This window comes from Rhinolophus sinicus, linkage group LG02 (genome assembly GCF_036562045.2).
Source record: "Rhinolophus sinicus isolate RSC01 linkage group LG02, ASM3656204v1, whole genome shotgun sequence".
NCBI classification, from domain to species: domain Eukaryota; kingdom Metazoa; phylum Chordata; class Mammalia; order Chiroptera; family Rhinolophidae; genus Rhinolophus; species Rhinolophus sinicus.
Window position 1 is genome coordinate 128900708 of NC_133752.1, and position 21272 is coordinate 128921979.

General features: G+C 36.5%; 1 protein-coding gene across 8 annotated transcripts in view; it reads right to left on the minus strand.

Moving 5' to 3' along the window:
- Positions 1 to 21272, minus strand: part of NAV3 (neuron navigator 3) — a 773547-nt gene that overhangs the window by 163674 nt on the left and 588601 nt on the right. For all 8 annotated transcript variants that reach the window (XM_074325380.1, XM_074325379.1, XM_019753173.2 and 5 more), the window contains 2 exons: positions 16908 to 17919; positions 6001 to 6116 (listed from right to left, as the gene is read on the minus strand). In XM_074325380.1, the coding sequence (XP_074181481.1) occupies positions 6001 to 6116; positions 16908 to 17919 (1128 nt within the window). The remainder of the gene's footprint in view (positions 1 to 6000; positions 6117 to 16907; positions 17920 to 21272) is intronic.

Consider the following 21272-nt stretch of genomic DNA (forward strand, 5'->3'; position numbering starts at 1 on the left):
TTAAATGATCATTTACAAAGGTCTTAAACACTACATATTTCCCATTATTCATTACAAAGTCTGGTAAGTCAGAAAAAACACATGTAACCATTAGCTTATCCCTCTGTTTAAACAAAATACTTCTAAAATGACTTCCTAAATTCATCCAATTCTTCTTCTTTTTTTACAAATGACAAGCCAGCTTTGCTGATACTGAGTCAGTCTGGCATCTATTAATGTTTTTCAGTTGAATATAAATTCTAGATAAAGGTTAAAAAGTGTATTAAACAAATGTCATACATATTGGTAGATAGTTTTATGCAGAAAAAGGGCAAGTGTGAACCTATGTAGAAAAAAAAAGTAAAAACTTTCTTGAGTGATTTCAGTGCAATGAAAAATAAAGCTCACTGTACATTTGGCACTTGATGAGAGGGTTGGTCTCTGAGGCTAAATTATTTTTGTCAATGAATACAAGAATGAAACAAACCCAAGCCAAAGCTGTAAAATCTGAACTGTCAATTCAGCCAGACTTACAATGTCGAGGTCATGGCTTGAATTTTAAAGGATAAGCTAGAAGCAAGAAGCTCACTCACTCATTGCCACAAATTACATACTACAGGTCACCCATATGTAATAATTAATGGATCCACCATCTTCAGATCAGGTAAATATCACTAGGTTTCCCCCCTGAGAACATGAAACACAATAAGAAACTTGAATTATATACATAAGGACTTCAAAGGGCTATAAGGTCTCTGCTTGTGAGTCCTGAGTTTTCTCCGGTTTGTCATTTTATTGACTGTCACTCTTCCGATGCTTGTCTTCATATCATACTTAACTATATTCTTAGTTTCCACTACCATTTAATCTCGAAGACAATTTTGTATAACTTCGCGTAGTTCCTGCATATATGAAAATATAAACAGCAAGGTCCCCAGCTAACTCAGTGAATCCTTCTAACAAATCTGCTTTGCAATGTGAGTCATTCAATGTGCTCCTTAACAATGTCACACATTGTTACATGTCATTCCTCTCGCAGGTTATGTAATAGGGATGCTTTTCCCATTTGTTTAAGCACAAAAAGGATTTTCCCTGGGTACCATAACAGAAAATTGAAGGGAACGGAAGCGGGATAGTTTCAGGCATGGCTCAGTCAGGGGCTCAGACATTTTCAACGAGACCTTGAGCTCATTCTCTCCTGCTTTAGGTTGTGTTTCCTCTATGCTTGTTTCACTTGGGGGTGAAGGTAACTGCCAGCAGCTCCAAGCTTTCTTTTGATTAGCTTCAGGTCTAGTGAGAAAAAGAGAGTGTCTCTTTCCCAATAGTCTCAGGAAAGGTTCTGGATTGATTCTCACTGGTTTTGAGTGAACTGAGTTGGGTCACATGTCCATTCCTGAGTGTCACTGTGGTCAAGGGAATGGGTTATTCTGATTGGATCTGCTTGGGTCAATTTCAGTTGACCCACATGAACAGAGAATGATGGGATTATGGTCGCCTTATCCCAGAAAAAAAATCAAGATGCTGTTATTAGCAGACTGAGCAATGGAAGCTAATCAGGCAAAACTATACCAAGATATCAAGGTATGCTTATGGTGAAGCCAATGGTGCTTAAGAGATAGAACGACATTGGTCCATAAATTTATCCTGAACAAGAGCAGAGAACCTACTTATTGCTTCTCTAGAGGCAGCTATCTATGCTTGCTTCGAGTGTGCGTTCATACATGAGTGTATTTATATTTATTTGTATTCACACATATAAATGTATGTTATACAAGGTAGAGGAGGAAGCTTCAATGAATAGGAGACAAATAATCCCAATCAATACTAAAAATATAAATTACTCTAATTTTGCCAAGAACTAAAACAAAGTATAGCTACTATGCTGTTCTGAAAAGGATTGCATTCCAGCTCTTTGGTAAACATAATTATTAAGTAGCTATTTAAGTAAAAGATCTAAACTGATTTAATTTACCTGAGCCGATCTTCTTTATCTTTATAAATACCTTTATAAATATTCAAGAAAAAGGCAACTTAAATGATCATTTACAAAGGTCTTAAACACTACATATTTCCCATTATTCATTACAAAGTCTGGTAAGTCAGAAAAAACACATGTAACCATTAGCTTATCCCTCTGTTTAAACAAAATACTTCTAAAATGACTAACTCCTTTAGTCCTTTTCTTAAACACTGTATATAATTTTGTAGTTTTATATTATTTTCAGACTCCCCCAAATTGTATAGGCTTCAAAAATTCACAAAACCTGGATCTTACCCTGTCAAGACTAACTCCATCAGAATTCTATAACATTAAGGCTATTTCACTTGGAGAGCAGGACAGAATTACTCCTCAGTGAGGCTCTCACACTAACCATTAGCAAAAAAAGTTCAACAATGGGAATAGCATTGAAACTTCAGGTTACAGAAAACCCACGAGCTACCAACATCCCAATAAATTTAGGAGAAATTCCCTGTCTTATAATAAGAAACTAATGAAAATAAAAAGGTAAGTAGAATTTTTTCCAAATTATTTCAACTGAAGTTGTTTCTTCCTGAAATATTATTCCCTGATTTCTTTGTCCAGTAGAATTCTACAATATACCTACATGTTTGACCTTCTTTTAAGCCTTATATACTCTTGACAGCTAAGATAGCTGTTCTCATATGTGTAGTAATTCAATCATTTGTGGTTTTACAGTTTTATTTTTCCTCTTATTCTTCCATAGGAGGACTCATATCTCATTCATGTTTGTTTTCCCAAAGGTTGGCATGCCAGGCAGGTATAATGTACCAGATGGTGACTACTGAAAAGACGGATGGGAGAATAAAACCATATCTCACAATAATCCCGTGAGTTTATTAAGCATCACAATAATCACTTCACAAAAACAGGAGCCAGGGGGCAATTCAAACAACTAAATAATGGCAGTTCAGGGGCCAGAATTAATTGTTCTACTTCCTAAAATACTGCTTTTCCCATATCTCATATTGTCTCTGAAAGAACATCCTGTGTACCAGTCTAAGGTAGGGCTTGGCAATACATCAAGTGCTTATATGGTTTGTGGTTTCTCTAGCAGCCAGAATGTAGAAGCTGTACTAGCAACAAAAGAAATCAGAAAGTGGAGGAAAGCTGTGGAAGGGGTCAAGAAAAGATTGGTTATTTGTTTGTTTTTAGTTAAGATTGGAGAAATAGTATCAGTCTGTGGGCTCAAGAGAATGATTTGGTGGAGAGGGAGAGGTAGGAGAAAAAGTAATCCAAGGAAAGGGAGAAAAAAATGGGTATAAATAGTGCACACAGGTAAGTAGATGTCATGGCAGGGGGTTGCAAAATTATTTTCTTTCTGCTTTAAGTTTTTTCAGTGAAGTCAACATCAAAGTCATTGGTTAAGAGAAAGGATGGGACAGGTGGTGTTGTAGGTTTGAGAAGAAAATAAATGTTACAAAAAGGAGTAAATGGACCGCAGAAATATGGAATGATTCCTGAGCAGTATTAAATATGCACTTGAGATTGGTAGTCATGAAAGTAAAGTGAGTCATGTCAACATGTGATATCTTTTACTCCAGGTTGATTCATTACTGGTATGGACTAGGTGCAGAGCTGAATGTAACCAGGTCTGTGATTTCCTCAAACGAGTATAATGAAGTGAGAGAGAAGCAAGGGAGTTAAGGGTGTAGGGTATGACCGTGAATGTAAGTAGCTTGGGAGGGATTAGAAGACAAGATCATTGAAAAAAAGGCCAGGGTATGATAGTCATTCTCTCATCACTGGTACTTGTACACCCTCATCCAGATTTCTCACATTATGGCACTCAATCTATAGCTTACTAACCATAAACAAATATCATCTTTCTCCCATGAAATCTCAAGTTTGCACTGAGAGAAATTTTTACTACCCCAATACTGGCTAAATTAAATGACAAAATCAGATAAGCCTCATTTCAGCATTTATTTGCTGCTTTCTTTCTTTTATTATATTCGTATTTAAATCATAGACTCAAATCTATGATTCTATATAATAAATTATTGCTAAAGTACTATACATTCCAATATACAATTAAGTTATTGTTATATAAGTCTAGTTTATATTTCACTTTTAAGTAGTATTCTATTAAAACATCAGAACATTAAATGAAAATATTAACTTGAAGTATGAAAAAATGATCAAATGGTAAATTAGGAAACTGGAGAAAAAAATCAAATATATTTAATCAGAGCTAATCAGTGATATATTAATTTCAGGAAAATAAACAATGATTCTTTGTGAAATTCATGTAAATATTAGAATTCAAACTGCACTAAGTGCATTTTCCCTTACAATTTGAACTCTAGTATTTTATAGGCCTTTTGATACTAATTGAAGACATTCACAAGTAAAGAAATATGTGAAGTGTATGCATCTTCATGCCACACTAGGTTTTAAAAAGTCAAAACGCAGATATCCATCATCATTTCGACCATGGGGCTCTCTGGAGCTATGGGAAAGCTAACACTCCCCCCAAGTATTTGAAAAATCTGCAAATACCATCCCCATAGCTATGTTTTGCATCACCATTTCTACTCCTCCCCCGCACTGGCTCACTGTAATCACCGCATGGAATCTCTGATGCCTAATGATATCACTGATATTAATTCCAAAAGGAACCCTGGGATATTGTGCTGTCACTGTTGTCAATATCCATTGGTGGGTATTGCAGTAATGGCGAATGCTTGCCAAGTCTTTCAAGTATGCTGATGTAAGAGGTTTCTTAACCCCCAAATTTATGATATGGTTACGTTCATGAGCTTCAGAGCAATACTTGGAATCCTTGGATTACTAGTGTAATTTTTTTCATTAAATAGTTATTTTAAATTTTTTCTTTGGAACTTACAAGGGTTAAGGCAGAGATTTTCTAGAATACAGACTTACTTCTACTCCATGTAGTCTTATACTTAGAAACAGATAAAAAGTTCTTAAACTCTCTTTCCCTTTAGGAGCAGTATATTTTGCTAAAAGCTTACATAGTTCTTCATGAATATAGACGTATATATACCGTGTTTCCCCGAAAATAAGACCTAACTGGAAAATAAGCCCTCGCATGATTTTTCAGGATGCTCATAATATAAAATAAACCCTACCGTATTTCCCCGAAAATATGACTGGGTCTTATATTAATTTTTGCTCCAAAAGATGCATTAGAGTTTATTGTATATTACGAGCATCCTGAAAAATCATGCTATGGCTTATTTCCTGGTTAGATCTTATTTTCAGGGAAACACCATAATAAAATTACACAAAAGGCCTTTCATACATGCCTAGGCTTACCTGAATCCTAGAAAAAGCATTAGACTAAAGATGAAAGTCCTGTTTTATACACTTAAATATCTGATAAACTTTCTCTGGGCGCAGCTTACAGTGGGCCCATAGGGGGATCGAATCGGCAACTTTGGTGTTACCAGCATCACGTTCTAACCAACTGAGCTAACCGGCCACCCCATATGTTTATTTTTTTTTCTTACATTGTATGTGTATGTCTTTTTTTGTTACATTATTTATATATTAAAGTATTTTCATAATTAGGCTTTTTATTTCCAGAACACATATTTGTAGTCACCATGTAGACATGTTCTAAATACAGAATTAAAGACAGAACACTGTTAGATTGGCTATGAAAAATGTATATGGACACCTGATCCTCAATATGTTTTAAATCTCCAAATATGTTCAACGCTGCCTGATTAACAATAGAAGAGTCTCTAGGGTTTTTTTGTTTTTGTTTTTCACTCCCAATTGCATTCAACTTGACCAAGGGCAATTATGACTTAAAATCTCAGCCTCTGAAAGCACTACCATTTTTACAGAGCAACAAAGAGATAACCCTAAGCAGAACAGTCAAATATCTAAGAATCCCTGAACCATGAGATGTACACAGTCCATTTAAGCTTAAGAGAAACAGTATAGCATAAATACAACTTAATAAAAAGACTTATGGAGAGATTAACAAAATTCTAAGGTTTGACCTACCCATCAATCAGGTCACTTACCAGATATTTCCTCCAGGCACTGCTTAGCAGTCTTACTATATGATAAATCCATCTTAGTAGGACTGGTACAGGAGTCAGCAGATGGTAACGATGTACCTTCATTTTCTGAATGTGCTCTGAAATTAACCAAGAAGACAGAAATAAATAGAAATTACGGTCGCCCGTGACTCATCAAAGTTCTCTAGTATAAGAAGAAATCAACATATTAAAAGTTTTCCATCAAGGGAAGTAAGCATTTCTTTATGACTGGGACATTCCAAAGCTGTCTAACTCTAGGAGAATTTCCTTGCCCCTCCCTACTCATTTCTAAAGTCCGCTATAGTCTAGTCTTCTACTTGGGCCTGTTTTTTGTGGGCCACTCTATCTCCCTGACCTGTTCCTTAGTCTGTTGTCTATGAATAAAGGGGGGAAAAATTGCTGTGAAATGTTCTAAGGATTTTGATTACTTGCCAAAGAAGTTCAAAAGGAGAGTATGTAGTGAGATTGGAGACCCCAGGGAAAGCTTGCTGGCTGTCTGCCAAGAAAGCTGCCTCGGTGAGCTGGCTGTGAGCCAGGACTGGCCTATAGTCATGCAGCCTCAGTATTCACAGACTGGTCTCTTAGAAGCTGAGTCACATTAAGTAGTTCGCTGAGATGGTTGTCTAAAGCCCTATGACAATTGATTTTTATTAGAACGAGGCCAGCAGCTGTCACAGGAACCTGAATGCTTGTGGTCATGTCTAGTGTTAAACATTCATGGTATCTCCCTCTAAGAAAATCTGTATGAAGCAAGAGTATTTAGGATGTATTTTGGGAGTTGAGTTTTTGCTTTGCTCCAAACAAACATCTTAAAAAGTGTTCCTCAGGAGCTGACTATGACTATCTTCCCTAATATATGAGGCCTAGCACTAAATTCCCTTGCCTAAGTCCCCACTCCCCCTGCCTGAGACACTCTTTATAAAAGTATTCACGCTTCTGACAGCTCAGTCTTGTCTTAGAAGCCATTATTTCATTTTATTTTTTAATGTGGCAGTGCATATTTCTGGCTGATTCACTCTTTAACGTATTTTTACTTTAAGTCACAAGAGACAATCTTATTTACCTTATTTTTAAGTTCTTTAGTGTATCTTCCATGGTATTCCCTATAAGTTACCTATAGTAGCGTTGAAAGGGAAACAGATTGACTAAAGAAAGGAACATGGAGAAGTTAATCTTCAAATAATTACAAAAAGGACTCAGAAGTCATCTTTGATTGGTATACACATCTAAACGCGTCTAGATCTCTGCTCTACATATGTTATAAGCCATCCATTTATCCAGGATTTCCACCTCATTACACAGAATCAGATTTTAATTCCAGTCTCCAGAGGGACAATCAATGCTAACTGGTAAAGATTTAAGATATACACATATGATCAAAGAACTTCAGTTAGATATCCAAAGATTCCCAACATTTCCTCTATTTTTGTGCCTGCTTCATTCCAATAAAATAAAAGAATTCAGGATTGATTCATGAAATAATTTATGAAGACTTTAAAATGAATAGTGTTCTCTAACCAAAAGGTCCATTTTGACATAGGGCGGTGGCATCATTCACTGTTTCCACATAAACTGGTATTGCATTTTCCTCATCTTAACTTGAAAAGAAAAAAATGAGTATCATGATGATCCTTCAAAATATTTAGCAGACACAGTCCTGTGCGCACTATCTTACTGTGCATTTACAACATGTTAACATGTTACAAATACCTGTCGAAACAATAAGATACAGCTGTAAGATACCGCATTGCAAAAATGCCATGAATTTAGAGTTCTAATAAGAGGGTCTGCTACTAAGCGTTGTAGTGATTAAAAGTCTAGACTTCACGAATGATTAATACAAAAGCGATTTCTTGTTTATATGCAGTTACTATATGCCAAGTACTATCCCTAGTGTTTTACTTACGGACTATCACTCAAACTTCACAATAATCCTGTTACTATGGATTAAATATTTCCCCTCCAAATTCATATGTTGAGACTTAGTCCCCAATGTAATCATATTGAAGGGGGGGCCTCTGGAGGTGATTGGGTCACGAGGGTGGCGCCCTGATGAATGGTACGACTGCCCTGATAAAACAGACAATCAGAGAGCTCCCTTGCCCCTTTTGCCATGTGAGAAGAGGACCCCCTATGATCCAGGAGGAGGCCTTCACCAGATACTGTATCTGCCAGTGTCTTCCCGGCCTTTCAGAACTGTGAGAAATACATGTCTGTTGTTTAAGCCAATCAGGTTACAGCGTTCTTGTTATAGCAGCCTGAATGGATTAAGACACTTGTAATGTAGGTGCTTCATATGTAGATAAATTAAGGCTTCTAGAGATTTAATATTTTGCCCTCCATAACAAGCTGGTAGATACTTAACCCACACTTAAACCTGGATGCCTGTAAATCCTGTTCTATTAACCACTACCCTAACAGCTTAACTCCATCCACAGGCCACTGGATACTGAGTATTTTATTACATTTGAGTTCCCCTCAGCTGACAGATAGCTCAGTTACTGTTACTGTTAATGACAGACAGTATTTGAATATGACAATATCCACTGGTATACCCCAAACTTTACACTTTACTACCTTAAATTTTATTCTTAAGAAAAAGAAGCTATTATATGTGCATGCCATTTAAAGGAACTCAGCCAGAAACCCGAGATACTATCAATCTTCAAATTTCCAATTTCATAAACGTGGGTTTGCATATTTTTTATATTAAAAATATATCTCTCTGTGGATTCATCTTGACATGATTATAGTCATACATGTTGATACAACTAGAACTGGTTTGAGTCAACCTTAACTAATGGCCTTGTAGTCCCTGCTTTATAAGCACAACAAACAGGAATGAAAAGCAACCATCTTTCCAAAACCAGCAATGGGCTTGTTTTCTTCTCTCCTTCTTGGGGGGAAGGCAGACAGGTGACAGCCAGGGCCCAATGATATAATAACATTTATATATGATAATAAATATTGAGATAAATAATGATATGGAAGTGTGTGTACCTATATAAACTTCACCATTTAGAAAAACTTAAGAGCAGTGAGATCTTGGTTTCTAAATAGATCACTCTCCACAAAAGGAAATCAGGGCTCCTTAGGTAAAACCTGAAGCCAAGGCAGTGAGAGCACAAGATCAGCCTGCAAGATCTTCAGCCCAAGCTGAAAAGAAAAGAAATTCTCAAAAAATAATAGGGGAGAAGTCAGCTTGAAGGCACTTCCAGTGGCTGAATCAGGCCAAATTTAAGTATCAAGACAAAATCATATCAATGGAGTATATTCCATTGAATACAATAGCAACCCATTAATCCATACAATTTAAAGAGGGAGGGAGGGGGGGAGAGGGAGGGAGGGAAAGAGAAAGAGAAAGAGAGAGAGAGAGAGAGAGAGAGAGAGAGATTGAGAGAGAGAGAGAAAGAGAGAAGAATACATAAATCTTTCTCTTAAAGTAGAATAGTGCATAATTTAGGAGGAATGACCAAATTAGAAATCATTTGACATCCACTGGAGTAAATTATTAATTCAGGTAAGAAACCTCAATGGATACTAATGCTTATGGGTAAAAATAAATTAAGGAATACAATTTTTACACATAGTCTCAACATACTTCCCACAAAAATACGAATTAAATAAAAATGGAGCAAAGTGACTCTATAGTGGAAAACCATGGCAAACATTATCTTCATCAAGTGATCAAATTCACCATCATAAAATGGGAACTGTCAATATTGTATGATAAGATGCAATGGGAGAAACAGAGCATTATTTCTCTGACATTCCAGACCAAAAAAAATATGTAAAATGGGTCTAATTATGAGGAAATATCAGACAAATCAAAACTAAGAAACATTATACAAAATACCTGCCCTCAACATATCAAGTTATGAAAGTTAAGAAAAGACTGAAGAACCATTCCAGACTGAGGGGCATTACAAAGACATGACACCTGGGTGCAATAAGTTAAGGGTATATGAGAGTTCTTTGTACTATTCTTGCAAATTTTCTGGAAGTTAATTTTTTTTTTCCAAGAAAAAAACAAAAAGTAGAAAGAAGAAACAGCAATGGTTTGATGAGGCAATCTGGCAGTGAACCTGGTAAGCTAAGTACAGAAAGGGTACTTTATAAAGCTCTGCTGAAAGAATGCCAACACACAGCAGTGTTCTACACAACAGGCCCTCTCTAGAATTTTCTCTGTCTATTCCATCTTAAAAATATTGCTGTGCGAGGGAGTTTAAGCTGCTACCCACTGCACAGATATATATCAAACCCAGCAAATTTAAGTGCGCAAGGCAAGCATTCAATAAGCTTTTTGTGCTGATGACCAATTATGCCCAGTTCACATAAAACCACAATTGCCGCATAATCTGCAATAGTAGCTGCAGGGCTTACGAAAGCTTTATGTGCATGATGGTTATATGCTCTACATTTCAATCTTTGTAAACTCACAGATCCTCCTACTCAAGCTATTGGTTCAACAAACAAGGCAAACTGAAAACCATGCTGAATAAGCATTTTCCAATGCTTTTGTATGCTTTCCCTTTTAGAACATAGTGTAATTGTCAATTTCCCATGTCACTTCAAGGCAAATTTGAAATCTCACAAAAACTTGTTACAACAAAAACCTCTTCTGAGATCCCACGGAGCTGTTATATATGACACATCCTATATCAAAAGAAAGACAACCTCTAATTCAGACTTTCTTGACCTAATTTTACAAATCCAGTGTGTATAAAGGATCTCTGCTTATATTTAATTAAAAAGCATGGTGAGTTTCTTCTCTGCCTTATGTAAGGATTGTTTTCTTTTTTTTTTCTTTTGCAAATTGCCCACATTCCTGATTCTGTTCTTTTTGCCTTTAGGAGTTTGCTTTATGTCCAATGCTTTTTGTTTCTTTCTTTTTCTTGGCATTTACTTAAAACTGTCAGAAAATAAAGAAAAAGAACATAGACCTGAAAACAGTTAAGTTATGAATCCTTTTAACAGCTATTTTGAAATTTTGTTAGGGGCTGCTAGAAAGACTGTGGTTTAGGAAAAATGTACAGGTCTCTCTTTTCTCCTTAATTAACTAATGACTTTATTATGTTACTTCACATTATCTTTGCAAGTATGAGGAATGCAGCTCTAAAGTACTGAATGAAAAAGCAATGGGAGAAAAATGACTCATGGGAAGAGAGGAGGCATTTTTGGAAGGTTTGAAGGAGCTCAGGTAATAATTTTTGAACCTTAGGCAAGGCAAGCAAGCTTGAAAATACAGCATAAAGGGTAGACACCAAGAAATAAGAGGAATAACAAAAATTAGGCTTTTGTATCTTTATACTTCTCTTTCTCTTTCTTTACTTCCTATAATCAGGACCTTTAATTCAAGTTTTAGAAAGCAACTTCTACAAGTCAGTAACTTGTTCCATCTAGCTATCGAATGAGGTTTATCCTACCATGACCCTCCTAACAATCCATTTTACACATTAAAGCCATAGTAATTTTCCTCATCATGCTTCCTACATATGTTTGTGTGCATATGTGCGCACACACACACACACACACACACAGAGACATATACACAGAGTCCAGTTTCATGACATTCAAGAATTTCTATTACAGTCAGGCTCCCATCAGTCTTCATTTTCTAGGAATACTGATCAACTCACCAACCATTCTACCCATCTTGTGTTTACCCTATTTATGTGGTTCCTTCAGCCTTACATTTCCCTTCCTTTCTGCATGCCTAAATCCCACTTATCTTTGAGGACCCAGCTCAAGTGCCACTTTCCCTGATTCCATGGCTAAAAGTAATTTTCCACTTTTTAAAAGTCTCAATGTAACAAATCTGGTTCACTGCTGGGGAGTTTTAAACCTCCTGCTTCACTTTGTAGTTATTTTTGAGTCAGCTTCATGCCTACTATACTGCGGGCAATGGAAATAAAATGATATATGATAAGTACCATTTTCATTCTATCCTTGATGCCTTATGCATATTAGATAGCTAGTAGGCAGTGTGGAAAGAAGAAAATAGCTGAATGAATGTCCTGAGCAGAAAGTATATTTTCATTCTTTAAATACTTAAAGCTATTTACATTTTAATTAAATTCTCCCAGTTATAGGAAAACAAAAAAAACTTCAAAATTTTCCTACCCCACTGTACATTTTGGCATTTTTTTCTATTCTTCCATAGCAGGTTAGTCTATCCCAGGATGACACTGTTTCATTCAACAATTTTTATGTGGTGATTACTGTGGGTAAGCTCTGTTCTAGGCAATTATGCTACTAAATAATAAAGAAGAGTCTCTGGCTCTCAATGAGCTTACATTGAAGTCAGAGATTACTGAAATCATACTGGCTAATGAGTAAAGAAAAAAATAGCAGATAGTGATAAACTCTATGACTTAAAATACAAGAAAGTCCTGGTCACGATGGTAGGACAGGTAAACACTGGGACTTTCTCCTCTCATGACCACATCAAAACTACAACTAAACTACAGAACAACCATCATTGAGAATTGCCTGAGGTCTAGCTGAACAGAAGTCCGATAACTAAAAATATACAAAAGAAGCCACATCGAGACTGGTAGGAGGGGTAAAGACAAGGAACAGGCTGGTCTCACACCCACATGTGGTAGTTAAACATCAAGAGGACTATCTCTGCAGTGGACGTCCCCTGATGAGCAAGGGGCCCCAGCCCCACACTAGGCTTCCCAACCCAGGGTTCCAGTGCTAAGGAGAGAAGTCCCCACAACTTCTGCCTGTGAAAACCAGCAGAGATTGTGGTTGAGTGAGACAGAGGGCAGTTGGAGTCCCAGACACATCTCTTAAAGGGCCGCACATAGACCTACTTGCTCTGAAATCCAGCACTAGGGCAACAGCTCAAAAGATGCCAGGGATATACAAAAAGGAACTAAATTGAATGGCTGCAGAGCCATGGCCAGAGTGGCAGTTTTTTCCCAGACAAAAGTGCTGGTAGAAGCCATTGTTCCTTTGTTGGGCCCTCCACCCACCCAGCTTTCACACATACGCAGGTAGACACCATATCTCAGTTTCCATCAACCTGGCTAACAATATTCACCCTGCCCTGATGCTTCCCTGAGACCCTGCCCCACCCAACTTGTGGGCCCACCCAAGCCATTTCTAGTTGCTGTTCCATACAAATGGCCTCTCTTGGCTCATGCTGTGGACTTTCCTAAATTTTTCAAAGGTTCACAAACCCCAAACAAATAGCATCTGGTCTCAGTGTACCGTGTGCCTCTTGCTAAGCAGGCCCAAGCCCCACACTAGAGGTAGCCAGCATCCACTGGTTTGCAGCTTAGCCTGTCCGAAGAACCTTCAAACCCAACACAGGTGGCATAATAAAATGTAGTGAATAATAAAATGTCAGTAACTACAACTATCAGCAATTACTTTGAATGTAAATGGATTAAATGCTCCACTCACAACACGTAGCATGGCTGAATGGAAAAGAAGACCCTTAAAAACCTGCCTATAAGAGACTCATTTAACATCGAAAGATACACACACACACACACACACACACACACACACACACACACACAGAAAGACTGAAAGTAAAGCGACGGAAAAAACATTTAATAAAAATGGAAACAAACAAAAAAGCTGCAGTAGCAATATTTATACCAGACAAACTAGACTTTAAAACAAAGTCTATAACGAGACAAAGAAGGACCCAGCAATTCCATTTGTATGTATTTATCTAAAGAAGCTCAAAATACTAATAATAAAACATATGCATCCATATGTTCATTGTAGCACTATTTACAATAGCCAACATTGGGAAGCAACGTAAGTGTCCATCAATAGATGAATGAATAAAGAAGAGGTAGTGCATATATACAACAGAGTATTATTTATACATATATATATATATATATAGAACGAACTCTTTCTACCTGAAACAACATGGATGTACCTAGAGGGTATTATGCTAAGTGAAATAAGTCAAACAGACAAAGACAAATACCATCTGATTTCACATATATGAAAGAATAATTAATAACCTAACATGACCTAGAAGTAGGCTGAGAAGAGGGGAAAAAAGTCACCATCAGCCATATATCTTTCCATTATATTTGATATCTTTAAATATCAAATATATATATACCGTGTTTCCCTAAAAATAAGCCCTAACTGGAAAATAAGCTCTAGCATGATTTTTCAGGAGGACATCCCCTGAACATAAGCCCTAATGCATTTTTTTTTAGCAAAAATTAATATAAGACCTGGTCTTATTTTGGGGAAAACATGGTAGATAGATAGATAGATAGATAGATAGATAGATAGATAGATAGATAGACAGACAGATAGATATAGATACAGATATATTTTAAACTTAGATACTTAAAAGTGATTAAATATTTCCCATTATAAATGAGTCTGACTGAGAATTATACAAATCTACTATTGACATTTTCCCAGCCAGAGTTTTCTTAGTAACAAGACTCTTATTTTTATACATGCAGAAAGAAGTGATAAGCAAAGGAGGTCATGCTGTAGACTGAGGCAGCTTTGGGTTCAAAAGCAAACATGTACTAGACCTATGACTTTAAGTGATTATCACTAATCTGACTTCAAATCTCTGCTTTTCATCTCTGTCAAATGGTGATAACATTTCTTTCTCATGGGTTTCTGATAAAGTTTAAATAAGAAAATATAGATAAAACGTACATAAATTTTGTAACACAGAGACTTGCACTACGTAAACATTTAACAAATGATAATATTATAAAACAGTAAATTATTACTATTATCTTACCAAATGATTAGCAACTCCAAAAAGCCTGTCAGGGATTTTGCAGGAAAGATTCTTAAATGAAGTTGAAGCAGTCAGAGTCGAAAGGACAACAGGGGTTACATGATCCAAATGACATCACTCTGATAAATATCCTCCACTAACAGTTAAAAAACTTGAATGCTGTTGAGTACTCTACCTTAAGAAGATTTATATTCCCATTTATGAAATTATTCTGAATTGATAAAACATTTCAAACAACTATTGCCACATGTGTAGACTATGATGTGAAATTTTCTCATAGGATGGCTTTATTACTTTCAACTATGTATGTTAATAATAACAAAAACAATTACTGACATTTATAAGTCATTTACTCCAAATCTGGCTCTGTGCTAGAAACTATCCGTAGGATTACCTTATGTAATCTTTAAAACGGCCAAATGAGTTAGATATTCTTATTAACCACACTCTACAAGATTAGAAATTGAAGTTTGAGGAAGGCCTTTTACTATGTGACAGGTACTGTTCTAAGCCCCATATAAATATCAACTTATCTAATCTTTAAAATGGCCTTATGAAGGAGCTTCTATTATTATCATCATCCCCAGTTTACAGATTAAAAAATTCTAACTGAGGCTCAGAGTCTTTGAATCGGTCACCCAAAGTCACACGACTAATCAATGGTAGCATGGAGACTCCAACCCAGGCAAGCTGGCTCCTGGAGCCATCATTTCAACACCACAAAATTCACAAGTATGCTGACTATGATAAATTCAAAACTTTATGGCTTTTTTTTATTACATTTAGTTTTGAAATGTGGATTATGATTTTGATATATTAAATTCTGTTATGTCAAACAGGGACCCTGGAGTTAAAACGCACTACTGACTTCCATCTGATCCAAATAGAAAGACTTTAAATGAATTATTACTACCGAAGTCAGAATGGCACACTTAAATGAGGTGTCCCAAGAGCTGAAATACAATAATTATAAAATTATTTTGTTGAGTCTATAAAGCCTCAGAAAAAAGCACGTAGGTATTTCATTGAGGGAAAATGAATCATTATAATTTTTTTCTTTACTAAAAGAACCCATACATTTAATAAATATGTCAGCTATATAACATTGACCCTTACTTAATTATAACAGACCCTACTTCCTGTTCAGAATTTTTTTTTCCTGTAGCTGAACTGCCAACCTGCTTAAAAGGGCAGATGTAATTTCTCTCTAGGCTATCTACTCACCGAATAGACAGAGAATAAAAAAGGAGACACGACAATGACTGCAACGTTTCTAATCGATTAAAACAAGCCTAATAATAGGTTTAATGTGCTATTTTTATAACTGTAGGGTAGAATATATATTTTAAAATATAACATTTGCTGTATGTAGAATAAATATAAAACAAAACAAAATAATAAATAGAATGCAAAAACAAACTAAAAATACAGTACAAATATAATAATTATATAGGTTATTTTTGCCTAGAAACTTGTGCCTACCTGTGAGAAATTAATATAAATTCTATGTTGGGAAAACAATGCCTTATAAAGGACATTGACTGAACATTTGAAATGTGCCAGGATATGTAATAAACATTTTATATGCATTATCCCTGTGACTGTTCCCAAGACTATGAGGTAGATACTACTGTTCCTATTTGACAACTAAAGAAAATGAGACACAGATTTCAGTAATTGTCCCAATCATACAGCTGGTAAATGACCGAGCTAGACATTAAATCCACATTTGTTTGTTTCTGGAGCCTGCCCCTTTACGGTATACCCCCTTTTATGGGTAAAAACAAAAATATCTGTTAACTCTATAAAACCAAGAACTATTTTCAAAGACTAATAATAAAAATAATAGCCGCAGTAGCAGCAGTAAGAGATACAGGAGAAAGTCATGGCATCTGGATTCTAGTTTGCTTTCGACAACAGCTAGATTAACTTTTGAAGGCCTCAAATTCTTGAGGAACGGGGAGGCCTAGAACATACTGGAGGTTCTTGAAAAATTAAATTCTGGTTTTCTAGCTTCAGCAAGAAACACTGTTTCCAAAGGACTACGTAAACCATGACTCTGGTAGCCCTCTTGCTACACGCTGAGTGTGTAGACCTGTAAATGTTTACAACTGTGGACGCGTAGAGGCCACCTTACCTATAAATGAATGGAGCCACCGTGGCGGTGTTTGGGTGGCTGTGCTGCTGCTGAGGAAGCTGCACGGCACCATTTCCTGGGGTCTGCCCACTGCTCTGCCCCCCCAGCCCAGCAGGAGGAGCTTGGCTGGCTTCCCTTCCTTCCGAAGGAGCAGGGCAATTGGATGTGCTTGCTTTCTCGGTGGTTATGGGCTTAGGTAGGGACTGGGAAGGGCTTCCCTTGGTAGTCCTGAATTTTTCAGACTCTTTGCTTGCTGTGCTGCCGGGTGAAATGGTTTGTTTTGCTGTCGGCACCTTGGAGCCTGGTTTTGGAATCCCACTGGAAGATGGGATTAAGCTTTCTTTCTTGGCTGCTGTTGTCTTGCTGCCCTTGGGGATCAAGCTTGCAATTTTAGAAGTCTTTTTTGGCGCCATCTCCATCACCTGGTCCTTCTCATCCTTGACTGGTTTTTCAGTGCAAACTTTATTTTTGTCCCTGCTCTTTTCCTCTTTGTCCTTTGGCTGTAGCAAAGATTTTTTATTGCTGAGATTTTTGCTTCCAGCTTTTGGAGGAGCTAATTTAGGGGAGACTTTGGGGCTGCTACTTGTTGACCCACCACTATGCACTCCACTGTTAAAACCTTCCATTTCCCCGGATTCAGAAAAGGCATCATCGTCTTTCCCACCATCACTGGGTCCTGAACTGGGAGCCTGTGGGGGGCGTAGAGCAGTCCTGGCATTGACCAGCTTAAATTTTTCAAGCATGGATTTCTGTCCTGAGGGTGCTGTTTTGACCCCTTCTGAGACGGGCAGCTTCAGTCTGTCGGCAGCCGGTGTCGGGGAGGTGGCTGGGCTCGCCTGCTTCACGGTCAGCATGGTGGAAGTGGCGCTGTGCTTGACATTCATAGACTTGCTACGCCAGGGTTTGCTGGCGCTCGGAGAAGGGATGGCGGAGGCAAGGGGCTGCCCTGCAGTGCCGGGGGGTTGCATGTTACCATTGACACCTGAAGATGGTTGAGGTCCTCTGGAGGAATCTGCATATCCAGAAAAGACGTAAAGGACAGGCTGATTAGTTTGCATCGTTTATATCACATCACTCAGTACTTCTAACTACAGACACATGCAAGTATTTCTTCTGTGAACCTAAAACAGACATACTGGGTGGCAAGTCATTTTTGTGATGTGGCTGTTTTTGTACCCTCCATCAAAACATGTCCAAGAGGCACTGATTTTTGGAAAAGACTTGCTTTATCTTCCCTTCTAAAATTACTCTTATCCAAGTGAACTTTGCTAGTCACAGATATCCAAAGATGAATAAAACACTATCCACCCCCTAAACAATTCTTGGTACTTGTTTCCAATTACTGCTATAGCTCATAGCAGTAAATTGATATTCCACATAGCCTTATGAAAATATGTTGTATAATGAATATTGAGAAATTGCTTTAACTACAGGGAGACTAGCTTATTGTTATCTGATCAAATATGCTTATGAATCATGATTTTGCTTTTTGTTAATGTTTATTTTTCTTTGTATAAAAGCATTGAAATTTATGCTTATATGGGTCAGATAATCAACTAAGAAATATACATATATACATAATATGTGTACCTATATTACATACAATATACAATCCTTATAACAACCCTACAAAGTATGTATTAATATTATCATCCTCATTTTACAAATTAAGAAAACTGAGGCAAGAAAAACTACATAACTTGTTCAAGGTCACCTACCCTGGATATGAACTGAATCCAGAGCCTGTGATCTTAACCAGCATACCTACAGCCTCTTGTACTTATCTGAACACACTTTAAATTCTAATAAAAAATTGGGCTACTTTTTGGGGACCATAGGAAAACAGGGCCTTTGTCATATAGGTACTTTACAACATATGAATTTTTACTCAGAAATCTCATTATGATACGATTTTTATAGGATTGTTCTAGCACTAATTAATGTCTGATCACAAGCCTTATTTTGAAGCATGAAAAACTGAATGTAAAAGAGATTTTATAACATGGTATAGAATAAAAAAGAACTGAGCCTGGAGTAAAAGACCTCAGTATAAATGCTAACATCTGGGAACTGTTTAATTCTGGTACAGTAATTTACTTTACATTTCATCTACCATAAATGCCTCCCTCTTTCATACTTTTTTTTGAGAGGGGGGATGATAAATTATTAAATTATATATTTATGTAAAAGAGGCATCATTTGGTACTGTTAACATACTAGATATTGCCAAATAGATGTAAAACTGTTTTTGATGAAATGCCCAAAGAAAATGTTTTATAAAGAATTCCCTTTTTGTGATATTCCAGAATTAGAGACCATTAAATTTCATTAAGTATTCATAAATGTAAAACTACAATGCTTTTACTTCTAAATGTTTTCTTCAAAGACATGAAAATTCATAATAAACAATATGTACTCAAGCCAATAGGTACAATATGCTAGTCTTGCCCAATTTAAATAAGTGTGCCTAAAGTATAATAGACTTGTGAAACATATTAAAAATAATATAGACACATGCATTTTATACTAAATTTTCTTAAACAAATTGGTATGCCAACATTGACTTCTAATTTTCACTACCTTTCCACAATTCCACATTTCAACTGACAAAAATTAACATAAGACTGTATGTAGATACTCTAGATTAAAATGTAGATCACTGAAAAGTCAAAATCCTTACAAGGTATATTTAAATTTTAGAGCATATGATTTTTTCAGTATTCATGTAAAGTTTGCAATTGTGTCCATTTCTTGAATATTTGTAGAAATCCATTAGGTTCATGTTCAAACACTAAAGTGCTCTGAAAAAAAGTAGCAGTATTGACTAATTTAAGACAAACAAATCCAACAAGATGCATAACATCCAATGTCTCAAATACACCCACTTCCTGTGAATGGATTTCAATCTTTTCCTTCTATCTGTTTTCAATACAGGTAATTCCAAATTTATTTGACTTACAGATCTTTTCAGAGACTGATAACATTTCATCATAATTTGAATCATTCTCAGAAGCAGATAGAACATCGAGCACCTACAGATTGAAATGCCTACCAAATATTTCATCAGAATAATTCCCATTTATTGGTCAAGTCTCGAGCTTGGTCTCACTTCCTCTGTATGAACACACACACACACACACACACACACACACACACACACCCCAAAAACATTATCCCCACCCTCACCTCTGACCATTCTAGCATCAAATCTGGGTTAGGTGGATCCTCTGCATTCTTCCACAGCTTATATTTCCTCTATTATAGCCATTATAACCGCACTGCTATTGCCTGTTCCCTCTACAACCTTGTACATCCTACAAGAGCAAAGACCATGCCTGTATTACCCACAGTTTTATACTATGCACCTAGCACCTACTATGTGACAGGCACTGAACTAAGTATTGGACATATATTTACTCAATCCTCCCAACAACTACACAGTTTTCTGATTGCTATCTTCATTTTACACACAAGGAAACTGAAACACAAAGAGGTTAAACAACTTGACCAAAGTTATACAATTTGTAAGGAACAAGACTGAGCACTGAACTTAGCCTGGAATCTAAATGAATTCTATCAACCACTATATTATACTATTTCTCAAATGTATACGGAGAAGTTCAATGACTCATTAATGATATTATTCCTTGAATACACATAGAAAACAGTGATTGCCAAATTAATGCCTTTAATATAATTATATCGAGTGAACCTTATTTCTCAATTGTCTAGATTCAACTGGAAGGTGAACACCACCAAACAAGATGAATTTGCTCAAGTTCAGTGAACTCTATACATGCCCATGCATTTCATATAATGACCTCACTGCTTTGTTGATTTTTGTCCAACATATATAGCTCTGTTTTGCTACGATTTTACTCCTATTCCAACAATTTTAACCAATGCTATTCAGTTCCTACAATCTATAGGATTTGAATCTATACACGTTAATAGTTACTGAGTAGCTATTCTAAGGCACTCCAAGACACTGCATAATCTAGTCAGAGGAAAGAAAAGATTCATAATGATGAATGGCATATATTAAATATTAAATGAGTAGGAAGTGGGAAATAAAATGGTAAAGAGATCAGAGATGCCCACAGGGGTGTGCAATATTAAATAAAATCAAGACAGAGAAGCCAAGGGAGGGAGGGAGGCATTCAAGATGGGGAACATTTATAGAGTGTTTTTAGGGAACTATGTGAAAATGTATTCTATTTATTTACATTTAAAATATGTACATACGTGTATTGGGATACCGAGTTGGAGAGAAATGTAGAACCCCCCAAAATCAAAGTGCAGTCTGCTGTGGCTATTGTTAAAAGGAACATGATGGCATCGTATTGAACTCACCTTCACTGTTCT